This window comes from Ochotona princeps, chromosome 12 (genome assembly GCF_030435755.1).
Source record: "Ochotona princeps isolate mOchPri1 chromosome 12, mOchPri1.hap1, whole genome shotgun sequence".
Classification (NCBI taxonomy): Eukaryota; Metazoa; Chordata; class Mammalia; order Lagomorpha; family Ochotonidae; genus Ochotona; species Ochotona princeps.
This window is the reverse complement of record NC_080843.1, coordinates 57823895-57849226: the sequence shown is the minus strand read 5'-3', so window position 1 is coordinate 57849226 and position 25332 is coordinate 57823895. Positions and strand designations below refer to the sequence as shown.

The 25332-nt window shown below is 40.3% G+C and overlaps 1 protein-coding gene across 9 annotated transcripts in view; it reads right to left on the bottom strand.

Annotated features, from left to right (window-relative positions):
• STARD13 (StAR related lipid transfer domain containing 13) overlaps positions 1-25332 on the bottom strand; it is a 494525-nt gene that overhangs the window by 24610 nt on the left and 444583 nt on the right. For 7 of the 9 annotated variants that reach the window (XM_058670870.1, XM_058670868.1, XM_058670873.1 and 4 more), the window contains 4 exons: positions 17322-17385; positions 4979-6342; positions 3267-3485; positions 2023-2182 (listed from right to left, as the gene is read on the bottom strand). In XM_058670870.1, the coding sequence (XP_058526853.1) occupies positions 2023-2182; positions 3267-3485; positions 4979-6342; positions 17322-17385 (1807 nt within the window). The remainder of the gene's footprint in view (positions 1-2022; positions 2183-3266; positions 3486-4978; positions 6343-17321; positions 17386-25332) is intronic. The other 2 variants (XM_058670869.1, XM_004577546.4) reach the window with 1 other exon arrangement.

Genomic DNA, 25332 nt, shown 5'->3' with positions numbered 1-25332 from the left:
TTATTGTTACTAAACTAATGGCACAGTTGACTGCATTTCCTTTAAGCATTCCTGAACAAACACTGTTTTCTCTTAATGGAGCTTTTGCTGATAAGCATTAGTTGGCCGTGCTTTTGGAATAAAATATTTCCTGTGTTTGGTAGCGTAGAGCCAAAGACTCTGATACATACATACTCTTATGAAAATGAAGATGTCTGGGAAAAATGTGTGTTTGAATCAAAGCTACCCAGGCCCGGCGGCATGGTCTAGTGACTAAAGTCCTCACCTTGAATGCACCTGGATCCCATATGGGCGCTAGTTCTAATCCCGGCAGCTCTACTTCCTATCCAGCTACCTGCTTGTGGCCTGGGAAAGTAGTCGAGGACGGCCCAATGCTTTGGGATCCTGCACCCATGTGGGAGACCTAGAGGAACTTCCTTGCTAATGGCTCCGGATCGGCACAGCACTGGCTGTTGCGCTCACTTGGGGAGTGAATCATCGGACGGAAGATGTTCCTCTCTATCTTTCCTCCTCTCTGTATATCTAACTTAGTAATAAAAAAATGAATCAAAGCTACCCTCCACAAAACACACTGTTGGTTCTGCATTAACAAACCAGCAATAGTAGAGTTGTGACCATAAAGTCTTGTGTCAAGGGACCTGATTGCTGTACTTGTAGCACTGGAAAAGAGATTACAGTAGGTATTTCCACATACTCACATAGTCTATTTGATTTTTTTTCTCAACTAAACACTCATAGAACATTAAGTTTGATTAATTTGAGTTCTTGGAAAATCCTCCAAAAATTAAAGAGAGAGAGAGAGAGAGAAAGAATGGAAATTGTATGGAAAAGTAACCAGATTCACTGATTTGTTCCACTGGGGTGTCATTCCCAAGTCCATCAACATGGGGTATCAGGAAAAGATGAGCAGCTAGTTTTAAAGCAGTGTGGGTTTCCCTTGTTTCTGAGAAACAGGAAACGAACTATAAGGACCATTTCTCAGCTGAAACAATCACCCGTACAACAGTAATAACAGTAGCCATTTCACTATGACACTTACATATGGAAACATGCTATCTTATATTATCTCACTTGGATATCAATGAATGTTGATATCTGCATTATCAAGAGATTGTCCCAATTTTTAGGGAAACCTCAGTGTTGGCATCTCCATAGGCAACAGTGGCCAGGATTTTTTGATTCATGTGGTTTAGCTCAGTTCTATTTGCTGAGTTAAGATCAATGGTAGAAAGTAAAAATAATCTTTGATTGATGCAGATTTTTTCCATATGACATCGAAGAGGGTGACTGAAAAACACAATATAAAACACCTCTACTCCACTTCATGGGTGCAATTTTATCAAACAACAACACTGCTTGTATTTGGTATAGAATATGTGAGAGACAATGGCTTTGCTTTGTAAATTTTAGGATGGGTGGTACTCCAGACTCATCATAGCCTATAAGTGTATTGAACCCCACATAGTCCTGGAGGCAGAAAATAATCTCTGAATGTTTTGTTTAATAAGCTTTTTAGTCAGCTCTAAAGACCAGGAGATACTTTCTTTAGATGGCACAGTTTTGCTATTGTATTTACACATTTTAAAAAGCAATTTTGCCTTAAGTTTTTATGGTCATTGCACTACTTTAAAACATTAATTCATAAGGGGAGACATAAAAATCAAATCTTTTTTTCACAAAAGTAATATAACAAGGATAAAAGATTGCTTTGAAATCAATGACTGCATTTGAGACAATAATAAACAGGAAATACGATACATAACTTCACTTCTAGGTTTTAGGGTATGCAAATTAGACATCACAGCGACAAATCATGAACATCAACTTTCTGTTGGTCACTCTAGGTGGGCAATCAGGTTGCCAGAGAAGAAATGACCTTAAATCATTTGAGGAGGATGCAGCCTGGTCAAATTAAACTGGACATCAGAAGATCACAGTGCTTTTCACTTTTGGTGAGGCATGCATTGCCCAGTCCAATCTAGTGCCATTAGTTCCAACCCCTATCTGGGGGTTAAAGCCTACCTGGTCCAGGCAGTTGCTGCGCAGGTATCTTAGTGCTTGCTGGATACTCTGGGGCAGGGGCTGTCCTGTCCTCTGGACGTGGACTATGAGAGGAACGCCAAAAACAGCCCTGTCTTTGTAATCAGGAACTTTCATCCTCTTCATGAACTTTGGAACTGACCTAGAATTCACAGAAAGCAGGTCATGCAAGCCCCTTGGGGTGCACTGTGGGAAGAGGTTGTGGAAGTAAGTGAGAAGGAAGCCAAGCAATTGTTGGAATATCCAACAGGCACAGGAGGAATTCAGCATTCTCTGTAAGCTCATCACCAGACACGCAGTACTACGTGGGACCTTTGAGTACAAGTTATTTCTACTAAACAGTAGGATTCATGTTAGCAGGTTGCATTTGTAGCTCTGCTTTCAAGACCTGTGGACAACGTTTCAATTTAACTGTGAGTGACCTCTCAAGAGATGAACACTTCAAAATCCCAACAAAACAACCAAACCACAACTTAAAATTGAAAGAGAAGCAAGCAACCTCATTGGAGTTAGGAGATAAAAAGGAGAAGTGGAAGAGGAACCACATTCCTTGTCTATGTTTTTGCTTTCTCAGACACATTTATATTTTTAAAAGGGAATTTTAATACACAGCATATATTGATTTGATCATGCAACTTCAAATCTTATGTAACTATATCAATTGTTCTATACACATGATATATAACATCAAAAATTATTGAAACACTTTATATTTTCAAATTCACCAAATCATTTGTAATAGAGCTACATTCAAGTTCCAACATATGCCTTTGCTGATTGTTAGCAACCAAATATTCTTCTTTTCTTTTTCTGCTAATGAAATACAGGCAGAAATGTATGTGAGGAATTAATTATCCTTTGAAGGAATCAGTGCTTTAAGGGGTGAACTCCACATCAAGCTAGAAAATATAAGTGACTCGTGTTAACGTGTTTCTTTGCAAACTGCCAGAATTAGTTTACGGCAAGTTTGCTCTTAATTCCTCTCTTCACAATTTATCATCCTTTACTTGTCTTTTTGTCTTTTCTCAGAGCCTGACTGCGTTCCCTGGAAACCAACTGAGAGCTACAAATAAAGCACGGCTTCCTGTGGGCTGCATCACATCCGAGATGTGGCTGGCCAGAAAGGCAGAGTTCGGTGCCTTATTCCCAGGAGTTAGTCAGGGCAGGCAGTGAATGGATTCTTCAGAAAGCAGAAAGGAAATACTGAAGCTTTTGCCATCACATACTTAGCTCTAGGATAAACGATCCCCTCTCTGGAACGTGCTACGCACCATGTCCAGCCGTGCTTGTTGGACATGGAGTGCTTCTCCATGATGGCCGTGAGGCGAAGCAGGGAGAAGCGCTGGAGCAGGTTCAGCTGGCCAGCCGTCTGGTTGCTTATGTGGGGCGATGCCGGTGAGGGCTGGGGCTGGTGTGAGAGCTGGAAGCTGTTCCATCGGAGTCGCCTTGACCGGAAAGACCATCAGACAAGCTGGTCACCATGTGGACTTGTTATTTGGAAAGCACAAGATCTCACCCGTGTATAAGTAGTTAATCAAGATCATTTCTGAGCCAAGAAAATCATAAGGCAAAAGGAACTGGAGACACAAAAGTGCAGAATAAACAGAGGAAGGAATTTTTTTTCTAAGCTGAAGAAATATGGAAAAAGTGGCATTTTCTGCTTGTTTCATTAGGAGGTTTAAATAAGGGAGATAATAAATTCTTCTTATTTGTTTATCTCCAAATTAATTCCCAAACTGTCGAGGGGTGCATGTGTCTCAGGGAAGAAGTGGGTGGTAATAGTGGCGGCAAAACACAAAGTGAGAGAGGAACAGAGGGGGCAAGTCAGAGACAAAGTGTGTGTGTGTGTGTGTGTGTGTGTGTGTGTGTGTGTGTGAGAGAGAGAGAGAGAGAGAGAAATGGAGAGCTCTTACATGTTTGGGGACCCAGATGTTTTTCACATTGCCTTCCATGCCTCCCAGCTCCAAGCCTTGTTGTTGTGGAGATGGGTTATGATGACAATGACAGGTGCAACAGAGGCAGCCAGAAGGCACTGACCCGTCAGTGAGCCCCAGCAAACATCACTGCCTCACCCAGACCCCAGCAGCCCACCACAGTGGCGCTGCCTCTACCAGTGAGGCCTTCTTACAGATAATTTATGTATTTTCTTACTGAGATTCTAAAGAAAAACCAAACCTACAAAGTACACACCTTAAATCTCAGGACTTTTTCATGGGATGAAAAAAAGTTTAACAGTGGGGATAAGACAATGGAATTCATACTGTTGCAAGGATGTACAGAGAGCCATGAGTGCATGAACGGGGCTTCCACTAACCAAGGTTCTCCAGATACTGTGTCTCATGCAGTGGTTTATATGTTAAGAGGCTCAAACTTTTTTTTTTTTTAATTAAACTAAGGTTGGCCAGCATGGTGGCTGATCAGGTTAACTGTCCTCCTGCAGTGCCAACATGTCTTATGGGTTCCGGTCTGAGTCCTGACTGCCCTACTTCTGACACAGCTCCCTCCTTGTAGCTTAGAAAAGCAGAGGATGACGACTCAAGTTCTTGAGCCCCTGCACCTATGTGGGAGACCTGGAAGCTCCTGGCTCCCAACTCTGTTTTTCGTGATCTTTTGAGGAGTGAACCAGTAGATGGAAGATTCTCTGTCTCTCCCTCTTTTTCCTTCAGCAACTCTTTCAAGCACAAATAAATACATCTTTTTAAAAAGGGTAATATAGAAATAAACACTAAAGAGACGAATGTAAACTCACAAGGGTTCAGTTAACATGATACCAGTACAAAATGCGTATTTCTATTAAATAATTCCTAACCACACAAACCACCTAGAGCAGCATTAAACTTATAGCCCAGACTTTATCAATGCCTAGTAGAGCAATAAAGCAAAACATGATTGCTGTGAAACGGCTGACCATGCACTTCATAAAAACATGCTAACCCACCTGTTTGGCCTGGTCAGAGAAGCTCCCACACCAGAGTCCCTCCTTTCTCTGACCCCAGGGACCTCAGTGTCATTCAGAGATGCACCATCTCTCTCTACATCACTGGGTGTTGTCCGGCCCTCTGAGACTGAGTTTCCTTCAAAGTCCAAAGTGATCTGGTTAGGAGAGGGGAAGGGCAATAGGCCAGGCTCCCCAGCCAGTGCATCCTGAGTTTGCAGTTCAGGCAAGACATTCTTGGACCAATCATCTACCACCTCCTGGAGCCCACTGACATGCTGTAGGATGTCATCCAAGTGAGGGAAGAGGTCATCTTTCTCTAAGTCCAGCAGGTCCCCTGTGCTTGCATACAAATGGGAGCCAGGGACGTTGTCATAGATACTGACTCGGCTTGCTCTGTGGCAGGGTGCCATGAGCCTCTGCTCTCTGGCCCCTGAGTCCTGCTGTCTGCCCAAGGAGATGCTTCCGGTCCTCCAGTTAACCCCATTGCTATTGTCTGTGGGTGAGAGGCTCTCGATGGACAGTGCCTTGGGGAACGTTCCTGGTTTGTGATCCTTGGGAATATGCACCAGCAAGTTCTCTTGGGAGTGAAAGCCATGGCTGTGATTTTGGTCCTCTGCCTCCCGCAGTGCTGTTCCCACCAGCACATCCAAGTCCTCCAGGTACATGCCCCCACGCTTGGTGGCCTCGTGGTGGCATTTCCGCTCCTTCAGGCAGGGAGTGCTCACCCCACTGCTACTGTTTTCTGAGGGGCTGCTGTCGTCGCTTGATTTACCAGAGCATGGAAGTCCTCTTTGGCAGGCAGTGGGGGGTGAGGTTTGGAGATGTCCATTTGGGATCTGAATGCACTGCATGGCCTTAAAGGAATCTGGCTCCTGTTGTAGTATAGGCCCGCTGATGACCAGGCCACCTGTCCGTCCTGTCCCCTTAAGCCTTGCGTGCGATCCCTTCGAGCGCAGCGTTTCCATGCGTTTCAAGAATGACTTGGCTCTGGCCCTGCTAGGTTTCTCATTCCTGGCATGGAAAGGGTGGCTTAGGACCTCTCGGGGCAACTGTGGGAGGTTGTTGCTGGCCAGTGTGGCTTCCAGCATGACCGGGCTGTCAGCCCCACACTGGCCTGACTGGCTGCGGCCCTCACTGCCTCCGCTGCTCTCGCTGTGGATGGAGCAGACTTCAGGCTCACTCAGGTCGGTGAGGACACTCTCACTGCTGGTGGTGTTTCTCATCCTCTGGCCTCCCAGTGACCCATTTCTGTCCCCTCCGGGGAACAGGGTGTGGAGGTCGTCCACGCGAGACCACCTGCGGCTGGTTCTTTGGAAAGTCCATTTGTTGCTGATGCAGAGATCTTCCTCATCCGAGTCTTCACCCTGTAAAACATCAAGGTGGATGCTCATGACAGGTGGTGTGGGGGCCATGGGACTTCAGAGGAGCTGAGGACAGGCGAGCTCTTCCTCTCTGTCTGTTCTCCCATTCTTAGAGGACCCCTGGTTTCTTCACACCTGAGACTACCACTCACTCTCCTGCATATTTGTATCCTCCTCGGAGGCTGGGAGGCTCTCTTGTCAACCTGCCCAGTGTCCTTCCTTTCCATTTTTGTAAGCTCTTTAAATCCTTTTTTTTCCCCCCTCTCCAAGAAGTTTTCCCTAACCAATTACAAGCAGTGGGGAATTTCAATTTGATCAGACAGTCTCCAAATAAAACACCTGCAGCCCTGCTTAATACAAAGAAATGCAACTCTGCAATAAAGAGCACTTGGTTCTTTCCCAGCAAAATTCTTCGCTGTGCCCTGGGACCATTATATCCAACTCTCCTCTTCTGAATCTCAACATCAAGGCTCTCACAGCTGAACCCCCACATCCTCGTCTCGCATTGTATAAATTTGCAGCAAATTGTAGAATTCCTTGAAGTAGAGACTTAGAAGCTAATCTACAGATCTAATTTGAAGGCCATGCCAACCAGCTGCTCTGCTGGACCAGCTTCTTGCGTCTGATGGACTCCTCCACGCTCACTGGGGTCACTCACCATGGCTTTAAGGTTATGCACTCTGTACCTCCCACAAGGACTTCACCTGTGTTGGTGTTTGCAATCCCTGACAGAGATGGCCTCAATTATCTCCCCATATTCTTGGACCCAGTCAAGACTCCAACCTAGGATCAATGATTTCCCTCTGGGTTGAATTGCTGGATTCTTCCACGTTCATAACATCCATGTCACCAAGATGCAACTGGAAAATGCTTTTCAAATCTGTTTCCTTTACTCTAATGCTGTTAGCCTAAGCCCTGCCCACCTCTCTCTGGATCCTTTATAGCAAAATGTGGCTATAATCCTTTCCTCCAGTATATCCCCAATCTAAACAGCTTTTCATAGAACATTCCAAATGTTGGATATGAACTGTGGGTATGCCAGTAGTCCCATATTGGAAACCTTCACTAAAGAGGCTCAATTCTAAAATCTATTTATTCATTTATTTATTTGAAAGAGCAACAAAAATATTGGGAAAGATAGAGAAAGGAATGGGATGGGGTAGAGTGAAGAAAGAAGAGATTTTCTCCTTTATTGGTTCATTTTCCAAATGGCTGCAACAGCCAAGTATGGGCCATAAGAAACTGGGAGCCAAGAACTGCTTACTAATTGCCCCCGTAGGTGGTAGTGGACCAATATTTGGGTCTGTTCCATTACCTTCACAGGGATATTCGCAGGAAGCTGTATTGGAAATGGAGAAGCTAAGCAAATGGAGAACTTGTACTCCCTGAACTGGTATTCTGAAATGGAATAATGGTGTTGCAAGCAGCAGCTTAACTTGCTGAACCACAATGCAGGCTGCACAGAACTTCCAAGCTATTACAAGCAGAGCTCTTATCTCTGTTGATACTATTTATATCTCCTTCTTAGTGCCAAGTCTGTTCTATTTGCTTAATATTTTTTTGTTAAGTGAATTTATTTTATTTTACTTTAGCAACTGGTTCTAAGATCTGGTCTGAGTGCTAGCAGTACAAGTTAAGAGTTATGTGATTAGACAAAAGTTAAGATTTTCTCTAACTTATAAACTGAAATTAAAGGGCCACACCATGGCATAGATTAATCCTCTGCCTGTGGTACTGGCATCCCATATGGACCCTGGTTCATATCCTGCATGTTCCATTTCTGAGCCAGGTCCCTGTTTATGCCTTGGGAAGACAGTGAAGGGACGATTCATGTCATTAGGCCCCAACACTCATGTGGGAAACCGGAAAGAAGCTCCTGATTCCCGGCTTTCGATTGGTTCAGCTCTGGCTGTTGGAGTCATTTAGAGAGTGAATTGGCTCTGACTTCTTTCTCTCTGTAACTCTGCCTTTAAAATAAAAAAAAAATAAAATAAATCTTTTAAAAATGAGATTAAAATTGGCCCTACCTACGGCAGGAGATTGCTGCAGCCATTAAGACACAGTGTGGCATGCCTGCATCCGTATCTAAGTCCGGCCTCCACTTCTGATAAGCTTGCAGCTAACACACTCTGGGAGAGTGCAAGTGATGGCTCAGACGCTCAGGTTTCTGGTCCTTAGGAAGAAGAGCTGGGTTGAGCTCTGGACTTCCGGATTTGGTCTGGAGCAGTCCTGGTTTGTGTGGCTGTTCAGCAAGTAAACCAGCAGATGGAAGATTTCTCTACCAGTCTGTCTCTCTGTCTACCTTTTAACTCACTCAATCAACCAAGCAACCAATCAATAACAAAGGCCCTGCCTCATAGGTTAATTGAGGGAATTAAATTCTGTAATGCACTTAATGGTCCTTCATTGTTTGTTTGTTATTTGTCAAGGTTTGTTCAGTTGCTCATCAATCCTAACACTCCTAAATCTTGCAATATATTCTTTTTCCATAAAAAAGTAAACAGGTAGACAAACCATTAGAATATTCCCATTTTACATATTCCTTCAAAAATCTAGATTTTTTTTTTTTTTTACAGATTGGAATAAATGACAAACTTGAAGAATGTAAAAATCCAAGGTACTAATAAGAATTCCATAGCTTTGACATCACATTGGGAAATTTAGCTTTGATCTTTAAAAATATTGTATAAAGCTTTGATGAGAGACTTGGAAAAACTATAATTATACTTGGAAAGATAGGCAAGATTCCACACTGATCACTCCAAGGAGACTTCCTCTGTGGTACTTTCTACTTGCTCACACCCTGTGATGGATACTGAAATAATCTACAATCGACAGCTATTTATATATATGGCATTATGACAGATGAAGGTTGAGCTTAGTGGTTTTTCATATCACATTTCAGGAAGTCAGTGAAAAGAAGTTGATATTGAGAAGGCATTGCGAAAAGGCCATTTCAGCAAGCAGTTTTTGAGAAGGCTTTTGTTATTGTAAAAGGATAGACTTTTAAAGAAAATAGAGGTATTTAAAAAATGGAAATTACAATATTTAGATGTGGCTCCAATGACTCTCAAACCTGGTTACTTATGTTAGCAAACCACATACTAGTTGGATAAGGACTCCTTTATTTAGGTTAAGAAAAGATGACAAGCTGGGCACCACGGATTGGGGAATGGAATGCTGCCCTAGTCGGCTAGGCTCTGAGAATGTATTATGCTGGCTTTGGCCAACAGAAAGATATTTACAACCCAACCAAGGCATGTGAAAAAGTGCAGAAGTCTCAGAAAAAAAGAACTTGGTGGAAATTTTGCAGCATCGTGGTTGTTTGAGCCGGAGCAAGCAAACAAAAACAAAAGCAAAACAAAAATGATAAAACAGTATTTCTCCAGTAGCAGCTTCTGTGCACACTTATCATGGTATGTCCCAAGAGAATGAGTACACTTTTATGTCTGCTCCTTGCATGATTGCAGGATCTTTCAAATTAATCACAGTGAGACACAACAAAGGCTGCATTTTCCATCACGTCTCAATGGATGTGTACATATTATACTAAGGCAGAAAAAATCTTACCATAATAATTATTCTTGTTTGTACTGGAATAGTCTGTAATTTAGTCTGTGTCATTTTCCTGTTACACTGTTTGTGACTCATTCATCTGACAACTCACCAAATTGCATTGTCTGGATATATTGTGCTAGATTTTCAGTTGTTTTTACTACACTCAGGGCCCCTGAGGACTATGGTGCACCTCTCAATAGTATTTATGGAAGTATAATGATTAAGCGGTTATCAATTTCATCTCTAATCATTTTGAGTGTAGTGGAAGGTTAAAAATAATTTGTGGTTATTTATAAATACATCATGAGAGACCATTTGAATAGGATTCTGATGTATTTATAAAGAAAATGATGGCCCAGCTTCCTATCTCAATGGCTTAGGTAGACCATAGTATGCCAAAGTTTCAGCCAGGCACCTGATAAAAGGCTGTCCACAATACTGTGGCCGAAGCAGCTACCTACTGTGGATGCTACACAAAAGTTTGTTAGTGTTTAGTTGAATAACTGAACTAGAGAGAGATCAAAAGATTGAAGTCAACTGAGGGAAGTAACCCTAGAGGCTTGCTTCAAAATTATAAGAGCAACTCGAAAGAGCCAGAAGAACATGTATTGTTAAAGTGTAAGAATTTTTCCAGGTTATTTACTAACGGATCTTGAGCAAGGCCTTCTCTTTGCAACTCAACAAACTCAACTGAAAATGAAAATGAGAACACTCTACACCTTGCATGGTGTGTCACTGGAAACAAATAACACTATTAGTACAAATATCTTATGAAGCTTAAAGTGATTGCCAAATCTGCCAGAGCACAACAATATAAGATCTTAACAGAGTTGATGGATGACTTATCAATGAGATGAAATCTGAGGAAGCAAAATATAAGTGGCTTTAACTTCGCATTTCAACTATTATAAGATCTGCAGGATGGGATGGAACTCGTTCAACAGCCTTGAGAGTGCTGCAGATTTAAGTTTACTGTGAATGAACCATGCATGGCTACTGAAAAGGGATGCCAATCTCAGGCTGCATGACCAGAGCTTGGATCACAAGACTGGGAAGTCAATGACCTGATGATTACAAACATTGGGAGCAATCACCTCTTTGTAAGTTCCATGTTTTTCAGTGATGCATTTCGAAAGAGTAATCAGGATGGCTGAGGAGTTAGAAACCAGAAGCTCCTTGGAATGCTGGGTTAGAAATGAGGAACTGTAGATCATGTGAGCCAGTGACATGCACCAGGGTTAAAGGTCTCTGAACTTATCAGTATTGATGGGATAGGTGCAGAAATTAAGAGTGAGTGTTAGAACAACTTGGCATCACTGACAGGGCTTATGTTACTTAGGTTAGAGATCGATGGACTTATCTTATTGAACTGGGGGATTAATTTATCCACCCAAACCCAAAGTATCTAATGCAAAGAATGTTTGGCTTCACACAAGGCACACTTAAACTTATAAATTTATAACTGTATTACATAACTGGTTATGAGGAGCTGAAGATGAATTTTGTTCAGGTAAAAACTTAGTGGGAATATTCTCAGCTTTTAAACTACTTTAAAACCACTTGTTTCATAGCTCCGGTCAATATACTGTGTGAGACTGATCTATGAGACTGATATTAATGAAATACTTTAGGTGTACATTGTTCCCTGTAAGTAGCAGTAATATAAATTTAGCCTAAATTAGACAAAAAAGAAATTCATTAGCACATTAAAATATTATATGCTGTTGATCACAATATTAAAGTATGCATATAAGTGTTTAAAATGTGCCATTTCTATTTGAGTAAACTTTCTGTTTAGTTATGCAGCTGAACATACTATGTGCGCAATCCAATCACAATTCTTCAAAGTTATGTACACTTTCAATAAAAATGTGAATAGTTTTTTTTTTAATCTGTCACTTCCATTTTGTTTTGACTATTTATTAGAAAGCAATCTTCCCTGTTGGGTCTAATGACAAAAACTATAATTTCAAATTTTACATTACTTAAAGAACATCCATGTTTCTAATACTTCATTTGTATTAAATTTCACAAAAGTGTCTATGGCAGACAGGAAGTGAAAATAAAAACAATTCACATTCACTATAGATAGTTTAGGAAACTATTCTACACTAATAGGGATCAAAACACTTTGTCTTGAAATGATCAGATCATAAATAGTTCATATTTATGGGCCATGAGGTCATTCTCTCCTATGCATACTCAACTCTACTGTTACCATGAAAAGGATGGATGTGTCTGTGTTCCCACAAAACTTTATTAAAAATAGGAGCAGTGTCTGGCCAGTTCCTGCTAGAGTCAGAGGGTGGCTGCGTGAAAGAGAAAGTCCACATTGTGAGCTTTTGCAGAGGAAAGCACTAGACTTGTTTGAGCTTATTCTATGGAAGACTTTTCTAGTAGTTACAGCATATTGCCTTGCTGTATAAAGAGCTCATCACATGGTAAAGCTTACAGGAAGAAGCAAAGGGAATTGTGAAGGATGCTCTGAGAAGTAAGTCTTGCAGTGAGGTAATGGGAGACTGGAAAGCCGGCTGGAGGAATCCTCACGACTCAAAACCTACTAAAATTCAAGGATATTTCCATGTAATTAGCTGCAATCCAAGACTGTTCATACTCCCAGCCAAGTGAGAACATTATAATGGCTACACATCTGGGCTTTTTCTCACTGTACTTTGCTGTTTGGAGCTGCCAAGACATCTAATAAGAAGTGTCTTAGTGAGAGAGGTGGTAGGGATCTCAGGGAGACCTTGTCAACAGCTGCAGCTCCTCTGACGTGCCAAGGGTGAATTGCTGGCTGCAAGATGACGGTTAGTCATGGTTTTTTTGTTGCTCTTCGCCTTCTAAAAACCATATCTTTTCTTTTTTTTCACCAAAACCTTCTCTTAATGCTGTAGAAAGAGGATAGATAGGAAAGGGCCCCATATATGTGTCTTTCTGTTTCCTCGTGTAACAGAAAGCTTGACTGGAGTCTACAGGCTTGACTTCTTCTTTTCGTAACAATCACATCACCTACACTCTAATGTTCCCCATCACACGGGGGACCCTCCGAAGCGGGAACCTCAGCGGCATCGCAGGGCAGGGTTTTATAGGTAATAATGAAGAGGAAACATCTTTTCTTAGGATGAACAGCTTGCTTGTGCCTCACAGTTTTTAATTCGGATGAACCTCTGATGTTGGGCTTTTTCTAAAAGAGAGAATATTCTTCCATTCTTCATTGAAACTATATATTCCTCAGAAACAGATGCCAACCAGAGCCCCAGGAGAGTTTTTTTTTTTTCTTTCGCTTTAAAAAACAAAAAAGGAATTTGACCAAATCTTTACATGGACAACAGGAGCCCACATGAATCCACAGCTGCGAGTCAGCTAATCCGCAGTTGTACAAAAATTTGGAAGCATATCTTCCCATCAAGTAAAGTGGAGCAGAGTGGCTGAGTCAGCCCGGGAGCTGAGGCAGGAATGCAACACTTGGCAAGCTATGGGGACTGACAGCCTGCAGCCACAGGCCGCCCAGCTGCGGGTGCCCTCAGGCTCTCCTGAAATGCCTCAGGGCTGACTTTCACTAAGTCCTTCAGTGTGATGGAAGAACACCACAAGATGGTCTCAGAACCTTAAATGATCACTTTCTCTGTTTTTTTTTTTTTTTATTTGGTTTAGGCTAAGACTCCAGTAGGGATGTGTCTCAGGCGCTGCTCCTTCTTTTGATTGTGGCATTCTGTAATGCACACCCTGGGAGATGGTGGGGATGGGTGAAGTGATCGGGTTCCTGGCACACAAATGGGGGACTTGGATTGAGTCCCTTCTTCTTGGTATTGGACCTCCAGCAGTTTGGGACATTTGGGGAGTCAACAGTGGATGGAAGTTCTCTGTCTTTCAAATAAACAAATAATAAAGACAAGTTTATTTGTTTTCAGAGGATTTCTTCAAAACAGTGAGACACTACCTTGAGTGAGGGCAGGTGTCAATGCAACATTTTCTTGCGTGCTTTACAAGAGTCTTTAGATGCGTAAGTAAAATACACGCTTAACCCAGGAGTGAGGAGGCTTCATTTACAGATTCACATGTTGGGGAAATTTTCCTTTTTATCATCCTGTCAGCCCACCCAAATGTTCAGAGTTAAGTAAAAATTGCCATTAAGATAACAAATATACCATGGATTTTAGTATACACAAATTTTCAAAAAGCTTATGAGAAATGCAGAATATGAACAAAAGCTATTCATGGCTCTCAGAAAGTTTTTGCACCAAAATAAACATTCTTTAATTTCATTTTCATGAGCTTTTTGAAGTATTCTTGTAGGTGGAAAGAAGCACCCCTCTCTAAAACCAGCAAAAAAAGCTAATGGAATGCCTTGCTAAAGAGATATGAGAATTTTCCGGGTCTTACACCAATGGCCAAAATTATACTTGAACTTCAACAAACTTTAGAATATTTTTGGAAGGTGAAGTGGAGTGATATGGGGCCACAGTATCATCCTGCCTCTGTTCTTTCTGTGTGGCATGGGCCCTTTGATGTCTGTATCTGTGATGTGGCATCAAAGATGAGAAGACAGGAGCCTTCTCCTATTTGCAAGACAGGAGCCCCTGCCAGCCTTTGCCAACCACACACACACACTGCTAAGCAAGCCCACTTCACAAACACAACAGTCACAGAGGCAAAGGAAACATCATGGCTCCCAGACAGTCAAGCCATTTGGAGTCTACTTGCTGCAGTATTAAACACATTTGGGGCTTTACAGACTGGAGATTGGGAATCTATTTCTGTTTCTCAGATCACTTAAAATGGGGACAAACTGAGAGGAAATGCTGCTTATTTTTACTCTAAATAAATGAATTCCATAGTTGGTTGAAGCTCAGTTCTCACGTCTCACTTTCTATTTTTGATCATTTGACCTCATCCTCACTCCTACTGAGCTTTTCTTCTCCTTTTCCTGGTAGAAACTATAGAACTAAAGCACTAGCCTAGGCTCATGTAAGAACAGAACACAGGAATGGGTCACATTGCTCAGCGAAGCTTCCCACATCGAGGCTGGTCCCGACCTGTCATGATGGAGCTGCACAAATGGGACACACTGGAACCATTTATTTGAAAAGTTGGGTCATGACTCTCCAATGTACAAATGTGAAATCAATATTTCACTCAAGGGCATGCATTTGTGAGGTCTATAGCTAAGGAGCAGCTGTGAAGGTTTGTCCTATCATATCCAATCTGAGGAATACATTAGGACTGCCAGAATTCCCTCATGACCAGTTTCCAGGGGATCTTTGAGAAGACAACACATGAAGAACCTAGCAACTATTATTCATGGATATCTAGCTTGGGGTTTTGAAATGCAGCTGACACAGAAAAAACAGTCCCTGTACTCTGTGGAGGAAAAAGCGTTAGGTAGGTTTTTTTTTTAAACTTGTGTTTATTTTAAAGGCAGTGACACACACACACATGCAAATAGAGAGAGAGAGAGAGAGACTTCTATTTGTTGATTTATTTCCCCAAATGCCCACAATAGCCAGCAGCTGAGCCAGCCCAAAGCTAGGAGTCCTGAACTGAATCTGCACCTGCTATGTGAGCAGTAGTCTGTCGTCATCAACTGCTGCTGCCAGGGTTCACATCAGCAGGAAGCTGGAAGCAGAAGTGGAGCACAGCCTTCAGTCCAGGAACTATGATGGGCGACGTGGGTGTCCCAGGCAGAGACTTCCCAGCTGTGCCATTTTCTCCTGTGGTAAACTACAGCTACATATCTAGGCAGGCAGCTGTATGCATCAGCCATCTGAGGACCTCACTTGGGTCACACAAGCATGACTGCATTGAGCTTAATAAGAACCACGTGTTACAATCAAAACAACATCTGACCTTCATGCTTCAAATAGTAATGTATACTTCTCAAGAGGGCTATTCAGCAAGGCAGCTGTTGGGATGCTGATTCCCCCATTTTCAATTTGTCTTTGGCCTGGACAAATTTCTCATGTTTTAATATTTCTCTGGATATTGTTTTTCACCTTTTACCTCCTTAACTTAAATCTTTGGTTCGCAGTTCACACACTAAATTGTTTTTAAGGTGAGGTCAAACAAAATCCATTCAATTTTTTTTTTTTTTTTTTTTTGGAGGAGAAGAGAGCTGCTATTTCAGAACAGAAAATCAGGTTACAGTTATTTTTAAAGGTTAGGTTACTCAGGAATGACTCAAAATCCATTGGATTTAATGATTTCTCTGTGTGAATCAGAATAAAGAACACTTTCTCTGACAGAAATGCTTTCTCTTGCCTCTTCAAAAACATTGAGGCTTAGTGGAGAAGTTAAATGAAAAAGGGAGAGAATGAGCAGTTCATGATCTTCATTCGAAGTTTTTTAAAAAAGAATCTGTTCAGTGAGAAAGGGAGTTAGCACAGCACAGTGGTCAGGCACCTTGGTTCTGCAGTTAGATCTGCCTGAAGTTAAAAGCCTGCTCTACTGTTAGCTAAAAGAGCATGAGCAAGAGACTTAGCCTGCTCAAGATTTCCTTTCCTCACATGAGAAATAGGTAAGCAAAGTACAGGCTGAGTCATCCTTATTCAGAAATCCCTGGGGCCAGATGTGTTTGAGACTTTTGGAGTTTTTCAGATCTTGGAATATTTGCATAGACTAAAATGGGTGAGCAACTCAAATGTGAAACTGAGAATCACAGAGATCTGAAAATCTACCCTTTCTGAGTGCGGATGACTCTCAAAAAGTTTTGGATTTGGAGCATTTCAGATTTCATACTAGCAGTGATCAACCTGCAAAGCTTATATCCAAACTCAATTCTTCAGTCTTTTTCAAACAGAGGGGACAGCAGGTGCAAAATCCAAAAGGGAAAAGATGCATAAGGCCTTTAAAGATGCATCAAATTCCTTGTGAGGGAAGATAATGGGAAACGATGAGGCAGGTTCAGTATTTTGCGATTATACTGTCCCTCAAATACCATATTAAATTAATCTGTCTGAGAAGGAATGCACATTTGATCTGTGCTTCAAATAAAATGCTGCTGGAAAGAATGAACCAGAAGACACATGGCGTGGGCCCTTAAATCTTTTTCTGAACTGTCTTAATCCACTGATCACTGTGCAGGATTTGAGTTTTAGATGGGTTGGTATTTATGACTGAACCCACTTCTCAAGGACTGTCACAAACAGTTGACGCATTTTACATCTCAAAACAAATCCTCTGATTAAAAAGAATTAAAGCAAATGAACAAGTAAAATACACAGCTTGAATTTACTGTGGGCTTACTTATAACAGCCATAGCAATGTTAATGTTGAAGAATGTAATGAAGTAATGGTAATGTCGAAGAGCAAACAGGGATGGAGGGTACATTTCCTAATTTTGGCTTGGGTTACTGTCATTTTAACCTGTGTGTGCCAAGCCACTTCTGTGAGTATTGTCCTAATCTCCATGATGTGTGTGCACTTACCTTCTTCCTTTGGATGTTCACATCAAGTTTCATGGAGGCACACTTGTTCAACGTGTTCAGTCGTCTAAAAGCAAAAAAGAATGAAGATTACCACTCTAAATCCTTTGTCTGATTTCATAATCATTCATTTACAATATTGGAATTGCAATTCTAGAAACACACAGCTATGTCCCCAGGTGTCAGGACGATGCCTCCAGATGGCATATCAGAAAACAGCTGCCGTCTGTGCTCTGCCTCTGACCTCAGCAGAATCTGCAACTAAGTCTTCTACTCTCCACCCTTGTCTTCCCTTTATCCCATTCTTGAAACACAAGATCAACCATTCTAGCCATATTTTCAGTAGCTCGTCAATGCATTATCACCTTAACACACCATTAAGTCTCTCCTGCTAATCTCCATCCCCATTCCCCACCAAATGAATCAATTAAACCATCTCTCCTGCTTTCTGGTATGGAAAGAGAATTCACATTACAGTGTTGAATTGTACATACTGTAGACTAAACTGTGTCCCTGAAAACTTGATATTGATGTCCTAACGCCCCATGTGACTGTATGTGGAGTAAGAGGGTAATGAAAGACAAATGAGGTCATAAAGGAGGAGTCCTTATCAGACAGGATTAGTGTCCTTATCAGAAGAAACAGAAGAGTTAGCCTTGTTGCTCTCTGTGTCTCTTTCCCCGTCTCCCTGTGTGAGTATGTAGGCAGAAGGTGGCTGTTTGTGGTGGAGGAGAACTTCAGTAGGAACAAAACCCTGACAGCACCTTGATGGGAGACTCTAGACTCCAGAACTATAGGAAGGCCAATTTCTGTCATTTAGGCCTCCCCTTGGCAGGTTGTCATGACAGCCCATACTGACTCACACATATATTTTGAGTTTTTAGCAGGTATCCCAAACTCAGGCCATCAAAAATGCCAGCCTTGCACTTTATTTGTAGGTACCAGTGCCAGTGAAAAAATATAAATGATTAGTCATGAACCCTGCTATGAATCCTTTCTTTCATCATGAGCATCTATATGCTCATTTATTCTGCCACCCTTCGCTTTCACATTTTAAGAAAAAAACAGCCCTGTTGTTTTTTTAAAGCCGACCCTTTAATCCTGCTTTTGATTTCAATGTCCACTACTTCATCTGGGACTTGGGTACCTCATTTATTCCCTCTCCCCTCAGCAGGCTCTCCTTAGAGCTTCTCTCCCTTTGAGATAATTCCTTTCCTAGATAAATATAATCTCTATTACTCAGCTACCTATGGAATCATAATCAAGCCAACTCTTACTCTTTTTTCAACCTTATCTTTTCATCAAGTGTCTGTATAACTACTCCATCACTTGCCTTCTTTTCACTACTCAACTTGCTGAGAATATCAAATTTCATTGAATTTTCAATCTTTCACAATCTAATTTCCAGGAAACTCTTTTCTTCTGTTGTAAACACGCTTGTTATTTTACTTGATTTCTTTGTGAAGATCACAATTAGGAATGCTTTATGGTGCAAAGAGCCAAACAGGACTCTTCCTATCCTTTTCTGTTCACTACTCTTTGGAGACAACACTTTTAACCCTCTCTTTCAGTGGTTATTTCTAGTACCATGTTTATGTTAGTACTTCTTGATCTTTCAGTCATGTAATTATTGACTTTGTTCTATGAAAGATGAAACTTTGATTATTATCTATTCTCAGTCTCTCATCATTGCATGCATGCGCGCACACACACACACACACTCATACTCACCCTTGGACAATTACAAAGCTATGCTATAATTGATAATTTTTGGTAAATGAATATTCAGTATTTATTATGAACATGGAAATACTATTCACATAAATATCATACTTTGATTACTTTTCATTCTCATCTTTCTGTTGCCTGTATGGTTAATAAACATCTTGTTCATTTGCTTCCTTAGTTTTTTTTTTAATAATATCATCTTTAAATTCAAACCTCAATGTAGGGTGTTACTGGCTCTTCAGACTTAAATATAAAAAGTGAACTCATGGCATTCACTTCCAAAGCTGTTTCTCCTAGTTACTGTCTTTGCTTGATAATAGCATCATCAATCAGCCAATCAACCTAGAAAAATCAGTTGTCTTGAGATTCCCTTTCCTCAAGACCAAGATTCTCTGAGCACTAAGTCCTATAAACTACACTCTTTTAGATCTTTGGAGTCTTTCCTTTCCTTCTGTCCTAATTCAACCCTTTCTCATCTTTCAGCAAGAGTCAGATAACAGACCCATAATTGACTACCACATCTACTCGTTCACACTGAAACCAATTCCATTTCCCAACTTTTTTTTATCATGCTAGTCACTGGCTTAGAAATATTTGGTGTACACATTCATGATAAAATCAGAAATAATGAGCGATTTTGGATTGGGAGCTGGTGCTCCACTTGAAGCTGTTGTTGGTGGGTTCTTGGCCTTTGCTACCACAACTGACAGTCTGCTTCTTGGCCAGTTCTACATGTGCCAACATCTTTACCAGAAAGTGGTGTGTGAAGTTCAAAACAAAACAAATCTTGATGCTGCTCATTTGGCAAATCCATAACAAGCTTGTTTAGGGAAGGATTGTCTGTTATTTATAAAATTTACTTATCTAACAAATTGATGCCTTCATTATGGTTTGGAAACAGAAACAAACAATTCTATGAAAAAGTTTTTGATCTACCATATACACAAAAGACATGAAAGGGTTCATTCAACCTTTATATACCACATATTTGAGTATACTTTAAACTTTCTGATACATGCAGGTACTTTACTCCCATTAGTATCATCATTGCCACTATCATTATTATTTTAGGAGGCAAAGAAAGTAAGAGAAAGAAACAGAATTCCCATTCACTGTTTTTTCCCCCTCAAATGCCCACAATGTTTGGGGCTGGGTCAAAGCCAGGAACTGGGACCTCCATCCAGACCCACATGTTGGTGGCAGGAGAGTTCATTTACTTCAGTTATCACTGCTGCCCACTAAGGTCTGCTCTGCCAGGAAGCTGAAATTGGGAACTGGAGCAGGGACTCAGACTCAGGCATGCTGATACTGGATACAGGCATCATAACGAGCATCTTAACCATTAGATCACATACCTGCTCCTTATTCTCCAAAGCTAGAGACTGACTAGATTTGGCTTTGCAATTGTGGGACCTCCAATTACCCATGCTCTCAGGTATTTGCCTGTATCAATTGTTTTTCTACTTAGGGAAAATAACTGCAAAGTACACACAGCATCTGATGACATGTAGGAATACATAAAGATCATTTTTCAATAATAAGTCAGACAACCTGATATTTAAAATGAATAAAACATTTGAACAGACACTTTCTAGAGAAGATATATGTAAATAAAAACAAGCAAGGGAAAAGATATCCAACATTATTAATCATGGGAAAATGCAAACTGGAATAACAACACACCAGTATAAACATAGCAGAATGCCTAAAGCAAAATAACAAAGTGTTGGCAAAAATGCAGAAAATCTACATGTCCAAATAAGTGCAGTCTTTTTGGAAATCAGCTTGGCACTTTTTTTCTTCTATAAAATATAACCTATTTTCAACATTTGATCCAGCAATTCCACTCCTAGTTATGTAGTCAAGATACAGAAAAATCATATAGTCATAAAAAGGTTTGTACTTGATTGTGCATGGTATACATATTAATAAGATAGTCAAAATTATAATGAACCCAAATGTTTATTGACTGGTAGATGGAAATAAAATCAAGTACATATACAAAGCAACACTCTGCAATTCAAGGCACTGACTACTAACGCAATCAAAAAAATGGATGAATCTCAAAGCAATTATTCCAAATGAAGAAAATCAAATATAAAGAGAATATAGTATATACTATATAATATACTATAATATGCTCTTTAGAACAAAAAATGTTTAATATTATGATTGTAATAGTTGCATATATAAAAAACTCATGAGACTACAGATTTCAAATTGTTGATTTAAAATGCAAATTATATATTAAGAGAATTGAGCTTAGAAAATGAAAAATGATCTTCATAAAATAACAGGAATTATTGTGCTGGCAAATATTCTCAAAATCAACTTTTTAAAAGCTGAAAATTGATATAGGGTGACAACAAACTAATAATTATTTAAGATAAATGCTTGAATGTGGCATATGAATGTGCCCTATTTCATTGCTTTTTTACCCAGCTCATCAGGAAGCTTCAAATCCAGTATCACTGCAATCAGAGTAGCTGTGGGAACCAGCAGCCTGACTGCCATCAGAGACATGGAATGAATTTAGGTTCTCCCAGAATTTCTCCATTCCCAAAGAGTTTCATTTTCTGAGTGGCCTGGAGTTCCTTGAAAGACCCCATCCACAGGAATCATTTAATTTGATCTGACTCTGAGCTCATCACTGAAAAGTGTTTTTGTTCAAGGTGTATGTCAAAGAAAATCAGTGGCGTTTATGTAACATCACAGCCACTTGAATTGTGATGTAGGTCTGGCCAAACAAGGCACAGACCAAGAAGCTTAAAGGAAATAGCTGGAGAAGTGAGATTTCCTTGAACACTTAGAAAAGTTCCAACATATTCCCAGGAATTGAGAGGGTCTAGCACATATGTGCACTCTGTGCATACCGAGGAAAGCCCAGAGAAGGCCTTAATTGCCAAGCCTTGACTAATATTGATCATCTACAAAGACTAAGGCAAAGTTGGCAATTTCCCACTGAAGTGTTGAAACCCTTATGTGACTTGCACAAAGAGCTCCTCAGCCAAGGCTAGGTGACATACTGGTTCAACGTATCTAAAAAACGAACTGCCCATTCATTTGATGAGCACTAAATTAATTGAATAGAGACTTCAGTGATAATATATGACTTTGGGGAAAGGATTGAGCAAAATCATGAAACAACAACAAAGATTTGATTTTGAGAGTAGATACACTGTAACGTTAAAAATGTCCACTTCAACAAAAAATTAAAAGTCAGTGGGTATTGATAAAATGATGCTAAAGTTTATATGAAGAGGGCAAAGATTTAGAGTGATCAGCACAATTTTGAAAGAAAAAAATAGGAAGATCGACAAGACCATCTATAAGGCTGGTGATCAAGATATTGGCAGAAAACAGACAAATTCATCAGTGGAACACAATTGAGAGCCCAAAATAGACTCATACAAATATAGTTAACTGACCTTCACTAAGGAACAAAGGCAATACTATGTTTAAAAGATAGTCTTTCAACATATGGTATTGGAACTGAACATCCCCATGCAAAAACGAAGTTCTCTAGATTTCAATGTAAACACAAAACTGAGAGAGCCTGGGACTAACTGCAGGCCACAGTAACGCCATCCTACAGTTCCTTGCCAGCACGTACACTACCACACCTTCTCCACATGTAAACACAGAACAAACAAGACAGAAGCTCGCTGTAACAAATGCTAGGCTTCCATGACAGGATCTATGTTTCCAAGACAAGATCTGGGTTTTGACAAAAACAAACTAAAAAGGGCTCCAGTGAGGTGCTGCTCATCTTCCCAGTAACTGATGTGTAAGTACACCTTTGTTCTTTGGAGATAATGTGGCAAAAACATAAACACCTCTAGACTGCAAGGCCTCACTGGTTTGGTCTTTCTTTCCATAAGTCCCTCTGATCACACTGTTTGGAATTTCTCTCTTTTTTGAATTTGAACAAAACTTTCTTCTACTTTTGGGCCCGGCGGCATGGCCTAGTGGCTAAAGTCCTCGCCTTGAACGCCCCGGGATCCCATATGGGCGCCAGTTCTAATCCCGGCAGCTCCCTGCTTGTGGCCTGGGAAAGCAGTTGAGGATGGCCCAATGCCTTGGGACCCTGCACCCACGTGGGAGACCCGGAAGAGGTTCCTGGCTCCCAGCTTCAGATCAGTGCAGCAGCGGCCATTGCAGCTTACTTGGGGAGTGAATCATCGGATGGAAGAGCTTCCTCTCTGTCTCTCCTCCTCTCTGTATATCTGACTTTGTAATAAAAATAAATAAATCTTTAAAAAAACACTTTCTTCTACTTTCATTGTATGTCTGGCCCCATAACTGGCCCCATAAATCATCTTTGACATCATGACACGAACCTGGACTCATTTCACCAGCTTTCCTCCAAAAACAAAACAAAACAAACAAACAAGCAAAAAAAAAACAAAAAAAAAAAACAAAAAAAAACACCTCTGTGACTCCTAAAATACAACACAGGAGATAATCTAAATGACCTTGCTTATGGTGATGGCGTTTTAGAGTCAAAACAAAAGGCATTTTTTGTGAAAGAAAAACATTAACAAGTTGTACTTCATAAAAATTCAAAGCTTCTGCTGAGAATCACACTGTTAAGAGAAGCAACAGGGTGTTGGACATATTTGCACAGACGTATCTGATGACTGTTGTCTAAAATACATGTGAAAACCCCTAGAAATCAATAGTAAAGAGGCAAACAGTCCAATTTAAAAATAGGCAAAACACATACTTCACCAACAAGAAATACAGAAGAAAGATAGGTAGAGAAAACGAAAATATTAAAGAGCATTCAACATCATAGGCATTAGGAAATCATATTTTGAAGCAACTGTAATTTGCCACTATCTAGCTCTGGCAAAGATCTAAAACCCCAACAACACTAGATGCTGATGACAATGTGGCAACAGAAACTCTCACGTATTGTAGGTGGGAATACAGTTGGATGGTTTCTAACTTCCAAACATACCCTTACTATATGACTAAATGTTCACTCTCCTTAGTATTTACACAAATGAGTCAAATACTTATGTCCACACACAGAAAAAATCCTGACCATGTGTGTTTATAGTAGCTTTATTCATAACTGACAAAACTTAAAAGCAACTAGGATGTCAGTTGGATGGATAAACAAACTGTGCTGCAGGCAGACAATGGGATATTATTTCAGCAATCATTCTGGGAGAAAAAGGAAGGAAATTTTGATTTATACTACTCAGTAGCAGAAGTAAGGAAAGGTTACATGCAATATGATTCCAACTACGCAATGCTATGGAAGAGGCAAAACTATGGAGACACTAAAAAGATCACTGGTTGCTAGAAGTTGGAAAGGGGGTAGTAAAGGATTTACAGGCAGACCACAGGGATGTTTTGGAAAGTTAAACTACTCAGTAAGATGATATGGTCATGATACCTTCATTAGTTTTTCAAAATCCACAGAATAAACAATATCCATAATGAATCTTAGGCAAGCTGGGCTTTGGGTGCTAATGATACGAATCTTGTCGTATGCCACAGAAAAAAAGATTATTTAATGTAGCCTCAGATTAAGTACAGATTTCTAGATTATAGTGTAACTGGCCTAAGATTTATCTCACACAAGTGAAATAAACAATGGCTAGAATCTGTAAGAAAACAAGCTGGACAAAACATATGTTCCAGAAAGTTTTAAATGCCTCTACAAGATCTGGCTGCCTCAGGTAATAGAATCTGTCACACAGCAGAAGTATTCATTGCATTTTATGAGAGTCACAGTGAAATTTTGATGTAAGTGAAGTCAACCTGCATTTAGGATGAATTCTTAACACCAACATTTGTTTCTTTCTAACTTAATAGCAAATTACATAAAATCCTACAGATAATCTGAGTTGGTTTAGCTCTGATGTGAAAGCTTTGAAAATTGCATGTGCATAAAAAGTAATTTTGATTATAAATTTTTTTCCTACATGAGTGACATGCCCTCCATTGGAGTAGAGTCTTAGAAAAAAAAACAGAACATAATGTTCTTAATTTCCAATCCATAGAGTCTAGAAGGAAGTTCTATACATAGTGAGTCCCAAGGGTTTCTGTTTTTTAATTGAACATACTTTGCTTATTTAATTGTGATTGACTTTGTGTAACTGCAGTAGACCTTGTGGAATCAGAATAACAAAATTATTCTCTAACACAGAACATGATAGACTTTGAACTGCATCTTAATTGCACCTGTTAGGCCCAGCACAGGTGCCAGTTCAGCAACTTCCACTCAGTAAATGTTTGCCAAAGAAATATCAAAGCTTGGCCAACTCCAGGG